Source organism: Chiloscyllium punctatum, chromosome 48 (assembly GCF_047496795.1).
Source record: "Chiloscyllium punctatum isolate Juve2018m chromosome 48, sChiPun1.3, whole genome shotgun sequence".
NCBI lineage: Eukaryota > Metazoa > Chordata > Chondrichthyes > Orectolobiformes > Hemiscylliidae > Chiloscyllium > Chiloscyllium punctatum.
The window spans coordinates 39,205,974-39,231,473 of NC_092786.1; the positions used below are offsets into that span (position 1 = coordinate 39,205,974).

At 39.1% G+C, this 25,500-nt stretch overlaps 1 protein-coding gene across 8 annotated transcripts in view; it reads left to right on the top strand.

Moving 5' to 3' along the window:
* Positions 1-25,500, top strand: part of tcf12 (transcription factor 12) — a 342,285-nt gene that overhangs the window by 173,294 nt on the left and 143,491 nt on the right. For all 8 annotated transcript variants that reach the window (XM_072565001.1, XM_072565003.1, XM_072565000.1 and 5 more), the window contains 2 exons: positions 7,723-7,787; positions 22,839-22,974. In XM_072565001.1, the coding sequence (XP_072421102.1) occupies positions 7,723-7,787; positions 22,839-22,974 (201 nt within the window). The remainder of the gene's footprint in view (positions 1-7,722; positions 7,788-22,838; positions 22,975-25,500) is intronic.

The following is a 25,500-nucleotide window of genomic DNA, read 5'->3' on the forward strand; positions in this document are numbered from 1 at the left end:
GTTTGGCTTGCCCTATAATGGTAGTGTTGTCCCAGTCGAATTCATGTTGCTTAGTAGCCACACACACAGACGACAAGCAACATGAATTCGACTGGGACAACACTACCATTATAGGGCAAGCCAAACAGAGAACAGCCAGGGAATTCCTAGAGGCATGGCACTCATCCACAGACTCTATCAACAAACACATCGACCTGGACCCAATATACCGGCCACTACAGCGGACAGCTCGAACTGACAACCGGAAGCGGCAGAGACAGGCCACTATAAATGCCGGAGGGAACTTCACAGGAGGCTCCCAAGCACTGAGGATGTCACCTAGACAGGGGGCAAAACGTTTGCAAGACAAATTCCCAGCTCGGTGAACAGAACCACAACAAAATAATCATTAGCTACCACTACTTAAACCCCAGGATGACATTCATGACTACTTGGGTGACCCTTCTGTCCGCAGCATCAGCAGTTAGCTCAGTACTGTTTCCTGGTAATTCTAATTCCACTAAGTTCCTCTCTTTTATTTACCTCCCGATTTTACTTTTAATTTACTTTTGGATCTTCTACAGTGAAGGCAGAAGAAAAATATTTGTTCATTTTAGCTGCAATTTCCTGGTTCTTACTACTAACCTCCCACTGTTGCTCTTCAGCGTAAGAGCATTCACTTTTCTTTTTAAGTATCTGTAGAAACTCTTGCCATTTGTTTCACACTACAAACCAGCTTCCTTTCATACTCTTAACATTTTTCTCCTGATGAATCTATCAGTTGATCTACACCATTCTTTATATTCCCTGAAAACAGCTGACCTGCTGGTCATCTTTATATGTTTATGTTTTCTTCAAATTTGATACTTTGCTTAACTACTTTAGTTAACGAAGGATGAAGTGTTGTCCCCTTGGAACTTTTCTTTATAGTAAGAATATATTTAGTTATTCTGATATATCTCCTTACATGCCTGCCACTAGTTCACTATTGATCTATCTGCTAGCCTGCAGTCCTCACTTTCTCCAATTATTCTAGTTCACTTTAGCTAGCTCGCGTTTCAATCCCACGTTATTTTTCTTATTGAAATGTGAAATGCTAGCCTTAGACATACTCTTCTCCCTTTCAAACTTGGTATGAAATTCAGATCTAATGTGGTTGCTGCTGCCTAGGTGTGCCTTTACTTTGAGGTAATTAATCCTGTTAGATACATAATACCCCAAGTTGACTGTAACCTGCTCTTTAGTTGGTTTGAGGACCTGCTGGTGTGGCAAACTACCTCAAAAGCATTCTATGAACTCCACAGTCAGGCTACCAAAGCAATCTTATTCTTCTAGTTTAAATTTAGATTAAAGTAATCATGGATTATTACTATCTGTTAATCAGAAACACCCACTATTGCCTCTTGTACACTTTGTGCTATATTGTAGTTTAGGGAACCCGTGTTTGCTGTGAAATTAATGAAATACTGAATTTAATTTGTAGTTTGGTTCAGGCGTCTCAAGGAGACCATAAGCCTTTGTGTCTGCTCTGCCCTTCAATGAGATCATGATTGATCTGATAATTTTCAACGCCACTTTCCTCCCTTTTGCCCTATAAACCTTGATTCCCTTTCTGGCTAAAATCTGCCCATTTCAGCCTTGAATATAGAAGCGCAGCTTCTATAGCCCTCTATGGTAAAACAAAATTCTACAAATTCACTACTTTGTGACAGAAGGTATTCTTCACCTCTGTCTTAAAGAGGTGACTCCTTATTCTGAGATTATGCCTGCTGGTACTAGATTATCTGACAAATACATTTTGTGCCTAATCTGTCAAATCCCTTAAGAATATTGACTGTTTCAATAAGATTGCCTCTCAGTATTTTAAGCTGCAATGAGTACAGCCCCAACCTACTCAACTTCTCCTGACAAGGTAGTCCTTTTGCATAAAGAGCAAAAACCTATTCATGTTATTCCAGGCGTGATCTGACTAGTAGAAAATGAGGACTGCAGATGCTGGCGATCAGAGTCGAGAGTGTGGTGCTGCAAAAGCACAGCAGGTCAGTCAGCATCCAAGGAGCAGGAGAATCAACGTTTCAGGCGTAAGCCCTTCATCAGGAATGAAGCCTGATCTGACTAGTGTCTTGTATCACATTGTGTTAATAAAACCTCCCTTCTTTGATTCTCCATTCCTTTGAAGTAAAAACATTCCATTTGCCTTCCCTGTTTACTGCTGAACCTGGACGCTAGTTTTTTGTAATTTAGTTTATTTAATTTTTGCACGAAGATTTCTCATACCAGAAAAAAACATCCAATGAATGTGCAAAAATTCACTAGATCCAAATCAGGTCTGGCTTTGGAGGCCTGAGCAGAAATATTGGTATGGCGATGATGCCCACTCTTCATGAGAGTTCTGTTTACAAGGAATAGTGTGAATTTGAATCCTTTTCTGTCGTTTGAAATGGAATCTTTCCCATCTTTTTATTGAGTGATAGAAATTTAATATTTATCTTGTTTTTTAATAATTTTTTTGTGTTCTAGAAATCCCAGATAGATTCATGATTATTTTCAGGAACTGATCTCCACATTTAAAATACAAGCTAATTTTGAATCTACAATGCCTGATTTCAGTCTGTGGCCTGTCTTGGCAAGCAATAATGTTGTTTGGAATCTGAACAAAGTACATTTGCTTAATTATGTTGATATTAGCCTCAGAATCCTGAATAGGTGTTCAGTTTTCAAGTATAAGTGTTCTACTAGAGAAATGGTCATCATTTTCTGTTTCTGTTGGGAGACATGTAGAACACAAAAATGAGAGAGATGTACAGCACGGAAGCAGACTCTTTGGTCCATCTTGTCTGTGCTGACCAGATATCCTAACCTAGTCCCGATTACCAGCACTTGACCCATATCCCTCAAAACCCTTCCAAATCATATACCCATCCAGATGCCTTTTAAATGTTGTAATTATACCAACCTTCACCACTTCCTCTGGCAGCTCATTCCATACACGCATGACCTTTTGAATGAAACTGTTGCCCCTTAGGTCCCTTTTAAATTCTCACCCCCCCCCACCCTAACCCTATGCCCTCTGGACTCACCCACCCCAGGGAAAATACATTGTCTATTTACCTTATCTATGTGTCTCATGATTTTATAAGCCTTTTTGATAAACAATTGTGTGATTGGTCATTAGGAAACAACCTATTGAATGCACAAATCATTGGACTGATCAGATGTGCAGACAAATGAAAAATGAAACTCCGTATGGATTTGGGGAGGTCAAATAAAGCCAATACAGTAATTGGGATGCAGAGAAGAAATGAGGGATTTTGAAGTGGATGACCACAGATTTCTGAAGATCTGAGAATAGGTTGATAAAGTGGTTTATTAGCTAAGGTATTAACTGTAAGAGCAGGGAGGTTATGATGGAGCTACGTGAAATACTGATTAGGTTGCAACTTGAATTATGCAGTTCTGGTCACCTCATTATAGAAAGGATTGCATTCAAGTACAAGCATGTTATCAATTTAAGAATATTGCAGCAATAGGGTAAGATTGGATACGCTGTGATTTTTTTTGGAACAGAAGAGGCTGGTAGGTTTGTTTAAGGTGTACAAGATTGCAGGGATTCAGGTTGGATAGAGTGGCTGAGATAGATCTGTTTTTGTTGGCAAATGGTGCGGTGACAAAGGGTCACAATGTAAAATAATTGGTAGAAGGATAAGAGGGGAAATTAGGAAAAATGTAGTAGGGGTCTTGAACTGATTGCCTGAAAGGGGTCATAGAGATAGAAATTGTGACTTAATTTTAAAAGTTTATGAATATGAATCTGAAGTCCTGTCATTTTGCAGAGACCAGAACCAAGTGTAGGAAATTGGCATTAGCCTGGTGGCTATTTCTTTGGCTATCCGGCCATGATGGGCAAAGTGACCTCCTCCTTTGCTTAAATTCTTCTGTGTTTTCTAAATATTCTGAATATCTGAAGAGAAAGTGTAAGCAAGGTATGGATAATGAGTGGGGCAGGAGCAGTCTATGAATTGCTCCTTGGGAGAGCTAGCATGGGCACAGGGGTCAAAATTCTGTGCCTGAATTATCCTGTGATTTTATGTAATTGGGTATTGTGATCTGATAGCAGATATTCAAAATGTGTGGATCAATGCAGTGATGACTGTGACACTTCCTGACATTTTATTTTACTTTGTTCATGAGATGTGGGCATCCCTTGCTAGGGCAACGTTTATTTCCCATCTTTAACAGCCCTGGAGAATGTGATGGTGTGCTGCTTCTTGGGCCATTGCAAGCAAGATGGTGTGTGATTTGGACAGGATATTGCTAATGGTGGTGATCTTGTGTACCTCCTGTTCGTGTCCTCCTAGATGTAGAAGTCAGGGGCTTGGAAGGCGCTGTCGAAGGAGCGTTGATGAATTATGGCAGTGTAGCATGTAAGTGTAGGTCTTGTTGCTCTTGTATCAATGATGAACAGAGTGCAGGTCAGAGTTGTATTTGGATGCCAATCAAGCAGGCTGCTTTGTCCTAGAATTTGTCAAACTACTTGAGTGTTGGTGAAATTGCACTTATTCAAGTAAGTGAATAGTATTCATGATGTTGCTGATTGAGCCTTGGAGGTAGACTCATACGAGATATACAGCACAGAAATTGACCCTTCTGTCCAACTCATCCATGCGACCACATATCCCAAATTAATCTAGTCTCATTTGCCAGCACTTGGCCCATATCCCTCTAAATGCTTCCTATTCATATACCCATCTCGATGCCTTTTCAATGTTGTAACAATACCAGCCTCCTCCACTTCCTCTGTCAGCTCATTCCATACATGCACCACCTCCTGTGTGGAAAAAGTTGCTCCTTAAACCCTTTTAAATCTTTCCCTTCTCACCCTAAACCTATGCCCTCTAATTCTGTACTCCCCACCCTGGGGAAAAAATCCTTGTCTATTCACCATATCCATCCCCCTCATGATTTATAAGTCTCTAAGCTTACCCCTCAATCTCCAACATGTCAGTGTTCATGGTGTTCTCGAATTTATTAATAGGGGCATAGAATACAAGAGCAAGGAGTTGATGTTGAATTTGTACAAGGCACTTGTTAGACCTCAGTGGGAATATTGTGTACAGCTGTGGATGCTACATTATGAAAAAGATGTGGATGCATTAGACAAAGTGCAGGAACGATTTACAAGAGTAGTTCCAGGAGTGAAAAGTTTCACATAGGAGGATAGAATGAAGAATTGGGATTGGTCTGCTTGGAGAGAAAAAGGATGAACGGCAATTTGGTACAGGTTTTCAATATCATGTATAGCTGGACAGAGTAGTTTGGGAGAAATTGTTCTGACTGTTAATTGGGCATAGATTTAAGGTGATGTGAGGAAAAAACTTTTTTCACATAGAATAGAGTATTGAACGCAGTGGAGACTGGTTCAGTTGAGGCATTCGGGAGGATGTTAGATGGTTTTATTAGATAGTAATGGCGTGCGGTGGTGGGGAAAAGACAGGAGATTGGCACTAGATAATAGAGCTGATGCAGGCACAAAGGGCCAAATGATCTCCTTTACATTGTGATACTGTGAATTTTATGGTTGTGATATCTATCAGGGTTTCTGGTGTCCAGAAGTTAATGGTCGAACTAATCAGGCCAAGTTGCTAGTAAGCTGCATCACAAACAGTAAACCTGGAAGTAAGAAACACTACCTTTCATTTTTAATCATTTTGTACAGACCATTAAAAATTGATTTTAAATGGATTACATGAGCAGCTGAAATGACAAATTTAAATATTTCACAGTTTCTCAAAAAAAGCCATGGTAAAATTTGACATTCTACAAATCTAAAATTCATTTTTCAGGATGATAAATAATTTAATAGTAAGTACGACTTCAGTTGAGTTGCACCTTATTTTCAACAATGCATAACTTTTTCATGTCGTAATGGCAAACACTAACAGGTTCACCATGATAATAATCACAAAGCCTAGGCCATTGTTGCTTAAACATGAATGCTGTACGGAACTGAATTTCAAAAGGTGTGGAATTATTTTGAATGGAAATAACATTCCTAAACAATTGTACACTACTTTAAATTTAAGTGATATGGACTGAGATTTCCTTGTGGGATTAAAGACAATTGATCTCATTTCAATTCAGGATATGAATGTGAGGAGTTGTCTTGTTTATTGATTTTGTCTCTAAAACAAACTATTATTCTACTTCGGTGTATATTCACAAAGGACAATGAAGAAATTATTAATTGAAGTTTGAGTGAATTGTAGGTTGCAATTTATATTGCATTATTTTGAAATGTTCAACAGTGTTGTTTTAAATGCCAGTATTTATTTAAAATTAGGCACTAGTACCTTCACATTGCTGTTTTAAAATGTTGAAATCATTCAGTCAAAAACTGTGAGCAGTTCAATTATCAACAATGAAGCTCTTGAATACTTAGAACTGTAACAGTTTATATTGAGCTTGCCTTCTCAGGAGTTTAGGATGTCTTTTAGATTAGATTACTTACAGTGTGGAAACAGGCCCTTCGGCCCAACAAGTCCACACCGCCCCGCCGAAGCGTAACCCACCCATACCCCTACATCTACATTTACCCCTTACCTAACACTATGGGCAATTTAGCATGGCCAATTCACCTGGCCTGCACATCTTTTGGACTGTGGGAGGAAACCGGAGCACCCGGAGGAAACCCACGCAGACACGGGGAGAACGTGCAAACTCCACACAGTCAGTCGCCTGAGGCGGGAATTGAACCCGGGTCTCAGGCGCTGTGAGGCAGCAGTGCTAACCACTGTGCCACTGTGCCGCCCACAACGCTGAGCAATGTTGAAGTACCTTTATTAAATGGGATTTATTTTTTGTGGCAGTATATGTGACAATGTTTACTCAACAGTTTATTAAAAATGCAGACGAAAGTTGTTTTGGCCCTCAAAGTGCCAAGTATTACAGTGCAGTTTATTCTCTGTTTGTTTTTGTGGACCTGGATCATTTTATGTGATGAATAATTGGTTAGCTAGTGTTTCATTGCATGCATAAGCAGGGTTGGCACCTTAGAGATAAGTGTGCAAGAAAATACCAGCATTTATACCTCGTGCCTTTATTAAGTCTTGAACACATCTGGCAGAGTTTCAAAGCAATGCATTTTAATTGCAGCTACTGTTACGAAGGCAAACTTTGAAGTCTCTCTGTGTTGAGCAAGCCCTATACATGCTAAGTCAATGGATAATTAGATGCTCAGTGTTGAAAAGGAAGATTTTGACAAGAACTTACTTTACCTGTATCTTGTTTAAAAAAATAATTATACTCAAGTATTGAATAGCTATTGAATGTTTTACTGTAGGATTGTTAAGAAATTTTTGATTCGTGAAGTAATTTATAATAATTCCAGTTTATCTAAATATTCCAAGTAAATTAAAGGCAATGTTAAATCATTGACCTCATAGGGTACTTAATTTTGGGATAAAATAAAGCAACCTCTGGGCAATTAGGAATGGGCAGTAAATGCTGGCCTAGTCATCAACACGTTCATCCTGTGAATGAATAAAAAGAATGAAAAGAAATCGCCATTTTTAAAAGCATATCTTCTGTGCAATGAAGTTTGCACTTAGGCATCATTATTCAGTGCTGTGCATCAAGAACGCAGGCATTTCAAAAGATGCCTGTGCTTTGTTTCCGAATCTGTACCTGTAGGATAACCTTGTATTCTAATTGTACAAAGGTCTGAATTTGATTTTTTGTTTCTAGGAAAGGTTTCGGAGAGGGCAGCTCTTCCACCTTTTGGTAGAGACCCAGGAATCCCAGTATGTCAAGTAAGTTTATACTTGCCACTTTTTTTGATCAGCATTTGATTATGGTGCATAGTTGTACTCTATTTAATTCAGAAGGATGCATGGTTTTAATCAAGTAAAATGAAACCTTGGAAAAGGTTTTTACCTTAAAATCAGTTGTCTTAATCTGCCCAGAGCAAAAGAAAACGTTGATGTTCGTATGGAAATTTTGTGCTTCTTTCTCACTGTTTCAGCATAATTTTCAAAAAAAGCTTTGTCAGTTGTACTCAATAAATCATAATGAATATGAATATTTCAGCTTGATGAATATGTCATGGTATATTCATGTGCAATGTTTTCTTTAAGCTGTGCAGCTATTCGGCAACCCTAAACTTGACCCCTGCACAAATCAGTACCATTTCATTTACTGTGTGTGAGGTTACATCAGACAAATTGAACAGATACACAAGGACATCACCCCAGCATTGTTTGCAAAAAAGAAAGAACATTGGCATTGTGTTGTCATTTTTATCAGTTTTTAATCCCATCCTAATTTGCATTGTGATGCAGAGGCTGTATTGGTATTCTGAACTGTGATTTATGGGTGTGTCCTGTTTTCACATTCATCTTTATTAATTACATCATGTAGCCATATTTATGTTTGCCTGAACATTTTCAAGGTAAGTGGGGTATCCATTCAAGAGAAGTGCTGCGACAGTCAGAGTGTAAAAGAATGAGAGGTGATCTCACTGAAACACACAGAATTCTTAAGGCTTGACAGGATAAATGATGAGAGGATGTTACCAGTTATGGGAAAGTCTAGGACCAGAGGGCTTAGTTCCAGAATAAAGGAGTGTCAGTGTAGGACTGAGATGAGGAGCATTTTTTTCTCTTGACAGTTGAGAGTCCTCCTTGCCACTACAAGCTGCAAGAGTACAATCCTCATGTACATTTAAGACTGAGATCAATCCTTGACCAGTAGGGGAATCAGGAGTTACGGAGATCGGGCAGCAAGTGAATGCGAGGCTTGTTGGATCAGCCATGATTATGTTGAATGGCAGAGGAGGATTAATGGGTTGCACAAGCAACTCCTGTTTCTATGTGTTATGGTTTTGTGAGCCGGAGGCAATAATCTGGTTCAAGCATTTTATTCTCAGCCTCACCCTTCTAGCATCTTAGGAAAGGCAAGAATATGCTCAGTGAATTTTATGCCAGTCCTTTGTCCTGCCACAGAAACCTGAAGTTATCAAGTGTAACTTCTTTGCTGAGTTTTCAGTCAACCTTGCAGATATTGAGATTGAATCAAAGCTTAGAGTCATGGAGTTTTTAAGCACTGATAATAACCCTTCAGCCTATCATGTTTGAGCTAATCATCATGCGTCCATCTATTCTAATCCCTTTTTCCAGCACTTGGCCCATAGTCTTGTATGTTGTATGCTGGAGCCTTCAAATGTTCATCAGTGTTTAGTGGGTTCCTACCTCTACCACCCTTATAGGCAGAGTTCCGGTTAGTTCCAACGCTTTAGTGAAATTCCTTTTTCCTCAAATCCCCTCTAAACTTCTTGTTCCTTCTCTTAAAACAGCGCCCTTTGATTCTTGAATCCTTTACTAAAGGGAAAAAAATTGTCCTTCATAATTTTGTGCACTTGAATCAGATCACTCCTCAGCCTTATCTGCTTTAAGCAAAGTAACTCCAGCCTTATCTAGTTTCTTTCTCTGGGTTCCAGCCTAGTAAATATTCTGTGTATATGTCTTCTGTACATTCTAGTGCTTGTTATAGTTGACTAGAAATGTACATTTACTGTGGATCCAACTAATGTTCTGTATATAGCTCCGTCATAAACTCCTTGCAAGTGTATTCAGTCCTTGATTAATAAAGCGAAGTATTTCATATGCTTTCTTAACCATTTTATTCATCTGTCCTACTGTTTTCAAGGATTTGTGATGTAGACTCGAAGGTCCCTCTGAACCTTTTCACTTTCTAGTGTCTGAGCATTTTATGTGTACTGCTTTGTCTTGTTAATCCTAAAATGCATCTCACACCTTTCAGAATTAAGTTCCATTTGCCACTGTTCACCCATCAATGTTGTCCTGTAGTCGAAGACATGCTTCCTTGTTATTTACCACACCACCAAATTTCCTGTCATCTGTAAGTTTATTGGTCATACCTTTTACATTCATGTCTTGAATATTAATGTACAGGAAAAACAGCAAAGAACTCAGCTCTGTACGTCACTGGACACAAACATCCAGTTACCCTTTGACTATCACCGTCTACTTCTTACCCTTAAGCCAGAATGGGTTCAGTTTGCCCTGGATTCTGTGGCTTCTTATCCAGTCTGTTATGCAAAACTTTGTCAAAAGCCTTTCTGAAGTCCATGTCCATCAACTTGCTTCATGAGCCTTTCTGTAAAGAGTTGTTCAAAGTGCAAAGAGGTGTGATGTGTGTTGATAAATAGGAATTTTATCATTACTTTTCATGACTTTTATGCTGCTTTTGTTCTAAATTAAACTTCTTGAAAGGTTGTCAAAACTTTTCAAAATTATAACTTTGTTCACATACACAGCTATAATTCAAAAATATTCATTGACAGTAAAATGTTTTGTGAAGTTGCTATATAAATGTCAGTTTTTCTGTGTAGATTGTTTTCTATATTCCAGCAATAGTTAAGCCACAGGTTTTAAATGTATTCTGCAAAGACATCAAAATAGACTCATTGCTGTAAATTATGGTTATACCATCTCGTTGACTTGTTATCTGCGATTCTCAAATATTGCTATCAAAGCCATTTCTCTTCAAAGAATTGACGTTAGGTATCCTAACTTGCATTGTAGTGCAAAACCCAACTCTCCGGGAAAATATTTCTTAGAGAGCCTCTCTCTCTCTCAGCCCCTATTTGAGGCCACCTTGTTGGTTGACTTTACCCCATATCAGATGTTACAGATAAAACATTAGATTAGATTACTTACAGTGTAGAAACAGGCCCTTTGGCCCAACAAGTGCACACCGTCCCTCTGAAGAGCAACCCACCCAGACCCATTCCCCTACATTTACCCCTTCACCTAACACTACGGGCAATTTAGCATGGCCAGTTCACCTAACCTGCACATTTTTGGACTGTGGGAGGAAACTGGAGCACCCGAAGGAAACCCACACAGACACGGGGAGAATGTGCAAACTCCACACACAGTTGCCTGAGGCAGGAATTGAACCTGGGTCTCTGGCACTGTGAAGCAGCAGTGCTAACCACTGTGCCGCGCCTTAGTTTCTTCAAAGTAATTAAAATATGCTTGAGTTGACTAAACATTTCCGTAGTTGAAGATACCCTGCTTGATAGCTTAGTTCCCAAGATACCAAGTCCACTCACTTTGTGTAAAAATCTTCCATTTGGTTCCCCTTTCCAACACTTTAACTTTGTCCACTTTTATCGTGGTCTAATTGCCTTAATGAATTTGGTTATCCCCTTTCATAACTCTAAAATTGTAGCAAGGTAATTTGAATATTGCCTTTCCAAAGAAAGCTTGCCTAATTTCATGCAATTTTAAGGCTGAATATTAAACTTCTGATACCTACTTTGGATCATGTATCATCAAGTATCTTGCACAGCAATCAAATTTGAATTTGCAAGCTGTATATCTGTTAAAGAAATTCAGCCCCTACTGGATGGGCAGTTTAATAGACTTTGCTGTTATGACCACAATCTCTTTTCTGATTCTGCCATATTGTATGACTGATTCTTCTGTTCACCACATACTTTTGGTTGTTTTCATACTGATTTAATTTGGAGTCACAGCATCATTTAGTGCAGGAAAAGCTGTTCGGCCCATTGCGTCTGCACCATTCAAAAGCTGCTCTAAATCTATGCTAGTCTCACTTTCCAGCAATTGGCTCATAGCTCTGAATATTATGACATTTCAGCTGCTCCTCCAAATACTTTTTTAAAGGTTTTGAGTTTCCTGCCTGAGTTATCCTCCCAGGCTGTGCATTGTCGATTGCCATCACCCTCTGGGTGAAAAATATTTTTCTCAAATATCCTCTAGTCCTCTGCCTTTACCTTAAAATATGCCCATTATTATTGGCCCTTCAACTATTTTCTATCCAGTCTGTCCATGCCCTTGTATTTCTCAATTAGACCCCCTCTCAGCTTTGTGTGCCCTGAAGAAAATAACCCAGCATATCCTGTATCTCTTCATAGCTAGACTGCTCCATCCCAGGTAGCATCCCGGTGAATCTCCTCTGCAGCCCCTCCAATACAACCACAATCTTCCCACAGTCCAGTGACAAGAATTGCAGAATGCTCCAGCTGTGGCCCAAAATCTTGTACAGCTCCAACATAACCTCGCTGCTATGCTATGACTGAAATGTAACTGTTTCTCCTTAACTACCCTTTAATATTAAGTACATGGGGGCGGTGATGGCCTTGTGGTATTATTACTAAATTATTCATTCAGACCAGGGTAATGTCCTCGGGATCCAGGTTCGAATCCTGCCACAGCAGACTGTGGAATTTGAATTCAATAGACACCTGGAATTAAAGTCTAATGATGACCATTGTTGATTGTTAGAAAAACCCATCTGGTTCATTAATGTCCTTCAGGGAAGGAAACTGCCATTCTTACCTTGTCTAGCCTACATGTGACCCCAGACCCACAACAATGTGGTTGACTCTTAAACCATTTAGGGGCAAGCAATAAATGCTGGCCTGGCTAGTGATGCTCTCATACCTTGAATGAATTTTTAAAAATTGCCTTCAGCAGTCCATATGAATTACAACTGCACGACCCTGCTTTACATGGCTGATTGCCTCCTCAAAAAATTTCATCAAATTTGTTAGATATGTGCTCCCTCAAACAAAGCCATGTTGACTATCCTTGGATCAAACCTTGCCTCTCCAAGTGGAGATTAATTCTTTCCTTCAGAATTTTCTCCAGTTGTTTCCTTACCCGTGATGTTGAGACTCATTAGTCAGTATTCCCTGGTTTATCGCTACCATCCTCCTTGAAAAGTGGAACAACTTTAGCTGTTCTCCAGTCCTTTGGCACCACCCCTGTGACAAGAGAGCAATCAAAAATTTGGGTTTGAGCCTCTGCAACTACTTCCCCCATCTTCCACAGCACCCTGTGATTCAACTCATCTGGACTGAGGGATTTGTCCACTTCTAAACCTGCCAAAAGCTCCAATGCCCTGCAGTAGAAAGGATATTATTAAAGTGGAGAGGGTTCGGAAAGGATTCACCAGGCTGTTACTAGGACTGGAGGGTTTAAGTTATAAAGAGAGGCTGGAAAGGCTGGAATGTAGGAGGGTGAGGGGTGACCTTTTAGAAGTTTGTAAAATCATCTGAGGCACAGACAAGGTAAAAAGCAAAGGTCTTTTCCCTAGGGTGGAGGAGTTCAAAACCAGGGCCATTTTTTAAGGAGAAAGATTTACAAGGGTCCTGTGGGGCAACTTTTTCCAAACTAAGTGGTTCGTATGTAGAATGAGGAAGTGGTGGATGCAGGTACAATTACAATATTTGAGAGATGTTTGGACAGGTACATGAATAGGAAAGGTTTGGAGGGAAATTGATCTGGACAATATCTACAGCAACATTTTGTTCCAAATCCAGAACTGTGAACAACCTTTGTACCGCAGACCTCAAAAATTTATAAAATGTTGCTTAGATCAGTACAAGAAAATGTGGAATTTGATAGTACAGATAGTGTTAATAACCATTCTGCTGGGGCACTGCAGTTGACATGGGCAGGAAATTAGATTATTACCTGTGGTTACTCCTAAATGTTTAATAGCTGAGTATGTGAAATTTTGAAATTGAGCTACAATTCATATAGTTAGATGGTGTAGTCAGTCTCTCAAGAATATCCAGTTACTGCAACTCTTCACAAAATTTGAGTTGTTTTCAATTAGTAGAAGTTACCTTAATACAAATATTGTCCTGATTCCTTTTGAAGAATTCCCCACTTGAAGGTTTTTGGAAGATGCTTTGTTTTGCTGACTTGCTTTTTAATTGTGAATTATAAACTGAGATTGCCATTAATGAAGAAAAATTGCACTCTGTGTTAAGCATTTAGTAGTACAGAGGAATCTTGATTATCCAAACGAGATGGGCGGGTACTATTTCGATTGGATAATTGATTATTCGGTTAATTGATTCAATGCCTCTCCTCTGGGACTAGGAGTTTTCCAAAGTTTCCTTTTTTCTCGCTCTGCTTGTCTTGCTTTCTCTCTCTCTGGCCCTCACTCCCCCCACCCGCGGAGACCAACAGTAAGGCTGCTGCTGCCTTTGCAGGGTGAGTCTCAAAATAGCACACGCACACACACTTTTTACTGCAACTTTTTGACAGGTTCCACCTTTACCCTGTCCAGGACAATGTTGGAGAGATCATCTTGGGAATAGGGGTTTAGGGTACATACCTATGAAGAACTCCAGGGAAAGTGTGGGGAGACAGTGCCAGGGCTCCCATCGATGTCCAGGACTGTTCTCCACAGCATTTCAGTAAGCCAGGTTCATTTTTAATCCTTGTAAACAAAACACGCGAACAAGTGTTGAAATACCTCTTTGATGTAATGTTTCTATTGGGACCTTGAGATCTTCTTCAGATAATCCAAAATTCGGACAGTTGATATTCGGATAATCGGGGGCAGGGGGGAGCAGAGGAGGAGAATAGAGGGGAAGGTTGGCACAGGGGGGAGTAGGAGGAACGTCCTGTTAGACAGCTGCTCACTCAACAAACTGTGCTCAAATTAAAGAAATAAAACTTCAAACTGCACACCCACACTATTATTCTAAAGAGCGCACTAATTGTAAATTAACTAAGAATTAACTTAACACCAACACTGATGAATACGAAATTAGATTTTAAAAGAGGAACAATGTATCCCGTAAAATCCTCTACGAGTGGATTTAATGTTATTCCTGATATTGTTTTGGAACTAAACAAAGCAGTATAATGAAATATCGAAGAATTAAAGATATACTAGTATGTAGCTAAAATATCTCACTTTTATTCAAATATAATAGCACAATTAAAATGAGTAACTTTAATGATATTAACTTATAGATGTATAATGAACAAACTGCATTAAGTCCAGACAGACGTAATCCCGGTCTGAACGAATGAATGAATAAAAATGTACTGTAGTAAACCAAGTGCGGGAAGTAGTGTTATGAATGTGCTGGTTGGGGGTGGGTGGAGAGCGGTGTTGGATGGGGTTTGGGGGTGGGTGGGGGGTGGTGTTGGATGGGGTTGGGGAGCGGGCGGGGTGGCGGTGTTGGACGGGGTTGGGGAGTGGGCGGAGCGGCGGTGTTGGACGGGGTTGGGGAGCGGGCCGGGCGGCAGTGTTGGATGGGGTTGGGGCGCGGGCAGGAGGGGGTGTTAGACAGAGTTGAGGGCAGGTGGGTGGGCGGTTCGCGCGTGGTATGCTGCAGTCTCGATGCCTGAACAGGGAGTGGACTTAACAGAAAACTCTAATTCCCAGAGGAGAGGCATTGAATTGATTATCCGAATAATCAGTTATCCGAACAAAATAGTGCCCGCCCATCTCATTCAGATATTTGTGGTTCCTCTGTAAATGGAGTCCAAGACTAGAGGGCATAGGTTTAAGGTTAGGGGGGGAATATTTAAAAGGGATCATGTTTTCACGCGTGTAAGGAACAAGATACCAGAGGAAGTGGTGGAGGCTAGTACAACCTAAAAGGCATCTGGATGGATACATGAATAGGAAGGGTTAAGAAGAATATGGGCCAAATGCTGGCAAATGGGACTAGATTAATTTAAAATACCTTGTCGGCATGGATGAGTTGGACCAAAGGGTCTGTTTCCGTGCTGCACATCTCTGTTACTCTGTGACTCTCAGTGGATTTCCACTATAGTTATTATATTAGTATAGTGGTTATAAATAGATAGTATAAATGTGATCTCAACCTACTATAGTGATGGCATATGGACTTGTGGACTTAGAACCTTAGAGTGAGACTTTACATTTGGTCCTTGTCGAGTCTCTGGAGCAATGGCTAACCTGTCACTGTAACCTGTAACTAGTTGCTAACATGCAATAAACTATATCTTGTTAATTATAAGAGACTCTTCCAGTTAAAACACACAATGTGGTTTTCCTTTATCATATTAGTCCAAGTAGATTCAAGGTTCCCATACAAAGAGGAGGTCAGAGCAGGCTTCGTTATGAGAAGCAGGTCATTATGTTTTGACTTGGCATGCCCATACAATACATGCTGGCAAAACGATTCATAACAGAGCAGTGAAAATGTCAGTTAAAAGTAGTGCATTTCTGGGCAATCACTTAAATGATAATTATCATCTTTGACACTAAAACGTTTTGCAGATATTTTGCAGGAGCATTATAAACAAACAATGATACTAAGACACACAAGAACTCATAAGTCAAATGTCATAATTCTGTGCCCCTACCAATCCTCATAACACATGGGGCGCCATGGTAGCTCAGCAGTTAGCACTGCTGCCTCACAGCACCAGGGACCCGGGTTCGATTCCAGCCTCGGGCGACTGTCTGTGTGGAGTTTGCACATTCTCCCTGTGTCTGCATGGGTATCCTCTGGGTGCCCCGGTTTCCTCCCACAATCCAAAGACGTGCAGGCCAGGTGAATTGGCATGCTAAATTGCCCATAGTGTTAGGTGCATTAGTCAGGGGTAGATATAGGATAGGGGAATGGGACTGGGTGGGTTACTCTTTGGATGGTCAGTGTGGATTTGTTGGGCCGAAGGACCTGTTTCCGTACTGTAGAGAATCTAATCTAATCTTAGGAAGCTGTCAGGTAAGATGACCAAAAGCTTGGTCAAAGAGGTTGGCTTTGAGAAGGATCTTTGAAAATGAATCAAAGTAAAATGAGGCTGGGAGGGTATTCCAGAGCATGGGGCCAAAGCGACAGAAGCCACGATCACCAGTATTACTTCAGATAAAATTGGGGGTTTGAGAGACTCTGGAATTAGAGGAATGCAGATCTGTTGGGGAGTTGAGGGGCCGGAAGAGATTACAGTGATAAGGAGGAGTGAGGACTTAAAATCAAGATGTTGCATGGCTGGGAGCTGTTGTTGGTCGGCAATCAGAGGATTGGTAGGGGCACGGAATTATGAGATTTGAGTTATGACACTAGCAGCAGATTTTTGGCTGACCTCTCTCTTTTCTAAAGGGTAGTCTGTGAGATAATAAATTGAGAGCTCAGTTTTGTAAATCTTAAGTGGTGATTTTATTGTGTAAGTACAATAAATTTATGCAGTAGTGCAAGATTCCATATTGCTGCTTGTTTGCTTTGTAGCATTGTTTTCATGCGTTCGTATAAATCATAAACAATACTAAGCTCAAATATCAGCTATTTTGAATCTGTACATTGTGTTGCCGTGCTCCACTACCCAGTACCCCAGGTTGCTGTCTTTTCCTCCAGTGAGCTAGATTAGTCTGATTACTCTGGCAGGATGCAATTGATGGATGACTGTCATTATCTTCTCAAGTCTGCAAGACATTTTGGCATCAAAGATGATAATTAAAATTTCAAGAGATTGCCTTGAAGCATTGTGATTTTTACAGATGTTTTTGTTGCTCAGTTTTTTTTTGTTATTTGTGTTGCTGTTATAGAATCAGATATTTGTCATTTTCTTTCTTTGCATTTCTTTGATGCTTGAGCATTTCTCCACAAATAAATCAATATTTAGCACATTAGCTGAGACTTGAAACAATACAGCTTAGTACCAAGACTTTCACAGAATTTTGTTCGACTAGACATTGGAGGGGATCCTAACTGACCTAATGTCTTTTATTTCCTGCTGATTACCATTGAAGATATTATTCCATTCGAACCTACTGGTACTGAACTGCTTTTTTAAATCCACCTCATTACTTGGTACTGGAGTGAAGAATGTAAAGAAACTAGGCGTGACTAAAACCTGCTTGTGCTCCTTAACTGAAAATCTCCATTAATTTTAGGCTAACTTGTTTCTAATATTAAAGCATTGCTTGCATATTAATTTTTGAGTTTTTTTAACACAAGATTTCTATTTGTCAATTAATGCTCTACTTCTAACAGGAGAGGGGAGTTTGCTGTAAGTTATCAGGAAGTATTAGAGAGGAAGGGAGGAATGCAATTTTCCAGCCCCATTTTTCCCAAGCTGTCTGTGGAGAATGCAGCCAAGTGTGAAAGGTAGCAACTTCCCAATGCAGCTGATGTTTTGTCTTGAATTCTCACCTGCATTTCTCTGTAAACTGCTGCTCTTTCTCTACAGTGGAACCCAATTCCTTATTCACCAAACATCCCACATTACATACCTTCCCTTTTTCGCTGACATTATAGTTTCTTTTTGATGGCAATGCTAACATAAAGACTACGATGTTAAATATTCCAAACTAAATTTATAAATTATTCTATGCCACAGAAGTAATGTAAGCACCCTAATCATCCCTTAGCACTTGTCTTCATTGTGTTTGCTACTCTTCTACTGCTGCACAGTGATATACCAGTGGCTGCAGTACGTGCTTCTTTTTAAATGGGTTTGCTAGCAGACGACTTTGGTGAACAATCTTTATTGGTTCTCGGTCTAGTAGCTGCGAACTGTAGCATCTCCGCCTGAAGGACAGCAGCCTGGGCTGACAGTCAGCTGCAAGGTTATGTTTGGATTGGCACGGATGGCAGGATGAATGCTGTCTCCTTGAGAAAGAGAGAGCTCTGTGACACTTTGTACTTGATGAAACCTGCCATATTCATGGGGTGGTGTCATACCAATCCTGATAATTGATTGCTGAACTGCTGTGACAGCCTGCTTACACACTGTAATCCATAGTCATGGTGACAGCAGTATAAGATTGCATGGCAGCAAAATGAGCTTGCATGGCAATAAACTGAGCTTCTTGCAACACTGTGGCTTGTCCTGTATTGAGAGTCCCAGCATTGACCATCAGATACTGCATCATGGATGCCAATTGAGTTGACTACATCCTCAGTTTTGGAAAAGTTAGCTTTTAAGCTGATTATGAGGCCAAATGCCAAATTGGTGCTGGACTCCATGCTCCTGAACATTGACTGCAAGTTCTCTTCCAGACTTCCCAATGCAGCTGATGTTTTGTCTTGAATTCTCACCTGCATTTCTCTATAAACTGCTGCACTTTCTCTACAGTGGAACCTATGGATAGTATTTCCTTCTGGGAATTGTGATTTTGTTTCTCCTTGACCTAATTGGAGCGCACTAATGCCTAGTGTCTTGATATATGCAGATCTCTCATGTATTCTCAGAAGTATGCACAGTTCTATGTTTGAACTGCAAGTGAGAGTTCAAGTGATGATATGTCTTCAGTGTCGTGCTTCTCTTTGTGTTCTTGCATTGCATGACCAACTTGCACCTTTTGAGTGTCTAAAAGGAAAAGAGAAGCATGAAGGAAATAGTAATTTTTATACATTTGCTTCTGACACCAAATTGGGGAATGCAAGTTTTGAGGGAACAAGAAGAGTTCAAGATGATTTGGACAGACTGTATGAATGGACTAGAATTTGACAGACAGAACTCTCTCTGTGAGGAAAAAAAAGGTAGAATATTTCTTAAATGGTAGAAGGCTGACAAGTGTGGGTGTCCAAACATATCTGGGTATCCTTGCTCTTGAATCACTTAAAAACCAGTATGCCAGTGCAGGACACATTTAGAAAGACTTAAAATGTGTTGACATTTATTTCAAGGATATTTAGAGTACAGAAGCAAAGATGTAACCTTAATTATAGATTGAAAAAGACCTGGATTGTTAAGTCTCTCATCCGTTAGAATGATCATGTTAGTTTCACTTCTTTTATATGTAAATCACAAGACTTTTTTTTAAAAGTTACGTTCTCAGGTTAACTTTAACAATTGGTGTCAGCCCAGACAGTGTATTGGGTATTAGCGCCTCTGCATGCTGCTGTCTGTGCCATAATGTTTAGACTGATTCTAATTTTAAAAATGAATTAACAGAATCTTACATGGATTTGTGCAGTTTTTGAGCAAAGTACAATGTAACTCTGCAAGTATAAATTCACCCCACAAACATATGTGTGTGTGTCTGTCTGTCTGGGATGGGGGGTTGTGAGTGTCTGTGAGAGAGGTTGTATATATGTGTGTGTGAGAGTGTAAAGGGGTCGAAGTCTGTGAGGGGGTGTGTGTGGGTCTGCAGGGGTGTGTGTATTTTTCAATGTAAAATTTCAGTTACATCACACTGTAAACTTTTGCTATAAATTCTGTGTCTTACAATTGTGTACTTCACAACCACCTGATGAAGGAGCAGCACTCCAAAAGCTAGTGCTTCCAATTAAACCTGTTGGACTATACCTGGTGTGTGATTTTTAATTAGTAATGGATACTGTATCTATTATTTGGTTGTTTTCCAATAGTTATTCTAAATTCCTCTTTCTTTGTATTTTAACTACAGTGTTTAAATAAATTATGTTTAACTTGATGTCGAGTAGTTTGACCAATCGCATCACGTCTAGAACACGCAATTCACATCTGCCTTTAAAATCAGAAAAGATTAGAATCTTGGCTACCTTCTTAAGGTAGAGAGGGTCTGATCTGGTCCATAACAAATGAATGACACTGTATTGGTGGTATGGTTTTAATGGTTGAATATCTGTGCAACCTAGGGAATGTGGGTGTGAATCTTGCTGCAGCGCTAAGTGTTTGAGGGAGAGGTAAAGTTTATCCATATTAGCCAAGAGATCTGGTTGAAAAGAAGTTGTTGATTAATGAGTTCTGATTTTGATCTGCGTCTGAGAATATTGGTACATTTGGTAGGATACAGCATTTAAATATATTTACTGATTTTAAAAAGAAAAAGACATGCTGTTAAAGCTTTTCATTTGCCCACATCAGGACAGAAAAGCTTTGATAACATATCTCTTTCTTTCAGTACTGCTCAAGCTCTGTACTACTAAGTAAACATCCACTGACTGTAACACCTGTGTGAGGCCATCAAACTATTGTATCTAGGTCCTTGGAAGTGACTTTCAGTGGTGAAGTTGAACTTTAAGAGGGCTAAACATTTCTCAATAGTGATTTCATTCTGATGTATCTTGCCAACGAACAATGCAGTGAATACTAACTTTAATCAGACATGCTTCAAATGAGCAGATGTGATCCAAAAACGCAATGAACATGTATAAATTAATTGAAGCTTTTGATCCCTATTCCTGTTTCGAGACCTTTCTAATTTAGTTCCCTTAATGGCTAAATAATTTAATCTCTACAATGTTGCTCGAATCCCCTTCAAAATTTGTAAAAAAAAAGAAACTCGAAGAAATTACTGGAGAGGATTTCATTTTTTATCATTTATACTTCAACACGAGTCAGAATCAAAGTCAGTTAAACATGAATTAATGGATAAATCATGGACAAAATGAGCTATAAATACACATGGAATGCCAAATATAACAAAGCTATCTGATGGAGCTGCCGGCAGTTACTCAATTATAAGGCATGAATTTTGCCCCTCAGTTATGAGAGTCATAGAGATGTACAGCATGGAAACAGACCCTTCAGTCCAACCCGTCCATGCCAACCAGTTATCCCAACCCAATCTAGTCCCACCTGCCAGCCCTCGGGGCTGAATTCCAGCTCCATCGCTGGCTTCTACAAACCAGGCTTCCACCTGTCAAACCCTTTAATAATGGCTCGATTCTTTCCAGATTCTGTTTAGCTCCATTCCTTTGACTGTAGTGTGCATCTACCAGAGGTGTCTAAACCTTTGTGCAGTATGGTCATTTTTCTTCATTCAGTCACTTAAAGGTGAACGAAACAGAAGCGATAGTCCTCTTTGGGAAAAAAAGACTGCTTTTTGACAGCTTGAGAATCTGTCTCCATGATTGTTTTTTGACTGCCTTCACTCTCCTTTTTGTCCCCGACTGCTATACAGATTCTCGATTTCCTGTTGTAATTGCTTCTAGGTCAAGGATCAAACTGGGTCACGTGAATCAATATTTTTCAATAAACCAATGACAAATACAAAAAAAATTTTCAAAAATTTTTAAAAGTTTCAAGTTCCCAAAACATTTCAAAATATTTATTTTCTTTACTATTCAAAATTCAACAAAATATGTTGAACTATAATGTATTTTTAATAATGTGTGCAACTTACATTGATCGTAAACTGACTGTGAATTATGGCACTGATAAATCAAATTGGCAATAAAAATAAAATTAACTATTGACTAACTGAGAGCCAGGTACTAATTTAAAAAAAATTTTCCTCCAATTATTGTTGTAGATTTGGTATATTACATCAAAATATCTTACAAACATGTCATAATATTTTAGTGGTTTGGACATATTTGAATTAAATGGTGTGCCCATTACTTGTAAAAGTTGTGCATTTATTCTAAAGCTTAAACAAAATGTTGTCAGTGCTGAATAAAAACCACAAGAACTGCAGATGCTGGAAATCAGAAACAAAAACAAATTGCTGGAAAAGCTTAGTAGTTCTGGCAGCATCTGTGGAGAGAAATTTAGGTTCACTGACCTTTTCAGAAGTGTCTGTGCTGGCGATTTTCTCTCATGCACTTGCTCAATAAGACATTATAGCCTATTTGAGACAACGGATCACTGATCGTACCTAGATTATACTTGTGTGTGTGACTGTACTAAAGTAAAACTGCTCCAAGTCTTTTAACATGATTGATTCATGTTTTTACATTATGTAAAATCCATTGCTGAACTCGTTAGCAACACAGCAGAAAACTTGCTTCTTATTGTCTTACATTTTGACCTTGAGTTAATATTGCAGTACTTTCATATTTAGATCAAGTGAGAAAAGCACTGCATGAAATCTGTAACCTAAATTTGGATATTGTACATTTTCAGTTTGCTCTATTACTTAGATTTTTATGTACTAAGATTAGCATGAATAATTTATGCTTTGTTTAGTTAATATTAAGTTGCTGTTAACACATTTAAAGGTAAAGCTAATGTTTATGAATCTCAACCTCAGAAATATTTTTTGGTCTATTTAAGGAAATTCTTAAGGTGAGTCCTGTTTGAAAATAGAATGCTTTGCTTATATTATCTTGGAAAATGCCATGCAGAATCGATTATCATTTTTGTATTATTTTGCAGTCCAGCATTCTTCGGTCAGATGTGGAAATAAGCAGTCCTGGACCTGTCCCATCATCAGGGAAGCCTGGAACAGTGTATTATCCTTTTACGGCTACGAATCCACGCAGAAGACCGCTTCATGACACTCCAGCTCTAGGTTTGTGTTTACATGCATAGTTTGTGAGCCACTTAAAATCTCAGGGAATGTGAAGCATCCTTGAGTGAAATGAGACCAGGAATAACTAAGCTATCATCTAAAAGTGGCATTGGTGAGAGGATAGAATGATCAAATTGTTCACTTGTCTGGTTCATTTCCTGGGCTGTCCTTTTTTAGTATTAACAACCATTTAAAAACAAATTCCCATGATGTTGCATCTGGGAAGTCCAAAGTATCTAAGTTTAAAAATGAAACTCAAGCGTTATAATCACCTGAAGAAGCATCTGTGGACCTGAAATGTTAACTCTGTTTACTCCCCACAGATGTTGCCAGACCTGCTGAGTTTCTGTAGTAATTTCTGTTTTTGTTTTGGATTTTTAGAATCCCAGTTCTTTGTTTCTTTGTGGCAATAATCTTGGTATCATTTTCCAATTCATCTGCAGGTAAAAACGTTCGTATCAATAATAGTTTATAACAAATAATAAAAGAATAGTCGATTGTTCAGAAACTTTGTTTTAGGCAATACATTATGGGAGGGGCAGAGTAAACTAAAATGTTCAAATTAAAGTAGGAGAGAGCATGGTAAGAACTGGATAAACGATTGTAGCCTTGGCAATTTAAGCAAAACTGAATGAACTTGCAGATTCAAATTCAACTTGGTTACTATGATGTAGTCGTTTTGACTGAAATAGAACTGCAAGATGGCTTGTGACTGAAAACTTGATACAGCAGTTTATAAAGGCTGCAAGAAAGATGGGGAAATAGTAGAGGGGAGGCATTAACAATGATATTGTTCCATTTATAAGTTAGATATATTGAGAGGTAAACATATTGTCAATACAATATGATTTTAGAAGAATCTTAACATGCATATAGATTACAATGAGTAGACTAGCATATATCAGGAAAGTAGTGAGTTTCTGGAGTGTTTGGGTAGTTTCTTGAAACATAATGCCCTTGAATCCATAAGTCGACAGACTATATTAAATAGAGTAATCAGTAATGAGTCAGGTTTCATCAACAGCATGAAATTAGCATGATATTATTGATTTCAGTGTTGTGTTAGAAGGGAAAGAATGTGAAACAACTGTTTAGATTTGAGGTGTGGTTGAGATTGCCCATAGTAAACTTGACAAATCTATTGTTTGGGTAAATGAGCACAAGATTTGTACAAGATGTTCAAAAATTTATTTAATGTGATACAGGACTAGTTCGGTGTAATTTTTCACTCTGAGGGCTATGATTCTTTGGAACTATCTTTCAAAAACAAATGCAGAGAGAGCGGAGTCTTTGAATACTTTTTAAGGCACAGTATGAAAAGAAACTTGCAAGAGATGTCAAGGTCAACATGTTTTTACAATTATATTAGGTAAAAGGATGGTCAGGAGCAAGATGGGCCTTTAAAAACTTTGTGATGATATTGTCAGTGATTAAAATGGTAGAAATGGCATGTTGAATCATCATTTTGGGTCAGTATTTATAACTGAGAGTGAGGTCTGTATGCCAGGAATCTGAAGGAAACTAACAGTGAAGCAAGAAAGATACCACCAAAATTAACCTAATCAATTTAAAGACATCAAAGAAAATAATGGCAGGTAGTATGACAGTCAACTGATCAAGCAGATTTTAAAAATGTAGGTGAAAACTTTACAGAAGCCCTAAATTTAATCTTCTGAACTCTCAAGGTCAAAACCGTTCCTTCCCATTGAAAATTTGTGTATCATTCAGGCCTTTTTAAAAAAAAGTGAGTGGGAAAACCAGAAAATTGGCGAGCTAGCCTTGCACATATTATTGAGAAACTACAACAGTGTATAGTTAAGGTTAGGGTGACTAAACGTCTTGAAAATGTTTGACTCAGAGAGAAAGCCAGAATGGATTTCTAAGGGTAAGGCCTGCGTAAGGAAATTAGTTGGATTTTGTTTTGAAGAGGTGACTGAAGTAGTTGACAGTCCTCACTTAAAAGTTGATTGTGTTCCTGAAAATCGTAACTTTAAGTGTAACCATTTTAAGTGAAGTATTACCTCCCAGGAATTGATATTGAAACTGGAATTTTGTGCCATTGGACCTTTCTCAGCAGAAAAAAAAAGAATGAAACATACCTGTATCCCAAATTGAAATATGGTGATTTAAATGGAAGAATTTTTACAGTGGTGACTAAAATAACTGTTAAAATAAGTTTTCCTTTAATATTTTTAAATTTAATGTTCTACCTACTGACCGTCCTAGAGAAAACCTCAGTGTGGAAGGCGCAGTGCCACAACATGGGGTCAGAGCTGGAGGCCTTTGCCTATTACCTCAAGGCTGTTTCTTCTTTCTTACTGCTACCACATCGAAGGTCCATTTGGTGAGGTTGCCATCTTGGCTGTCTGTGGGACTGTTTCCTTCCTTCCCCTAGCTGGTGGGGTGTTGGTCAGTGCTATGCGTGGTGGCTTTTTCTAGCCCTTCCCCCTCTTTCTGGAGTGATGGCTGGAGTGGGGAGGACTCAAAGTGGATTGTGTGTCAAGGCTGGTCTGACAGTACATAGGA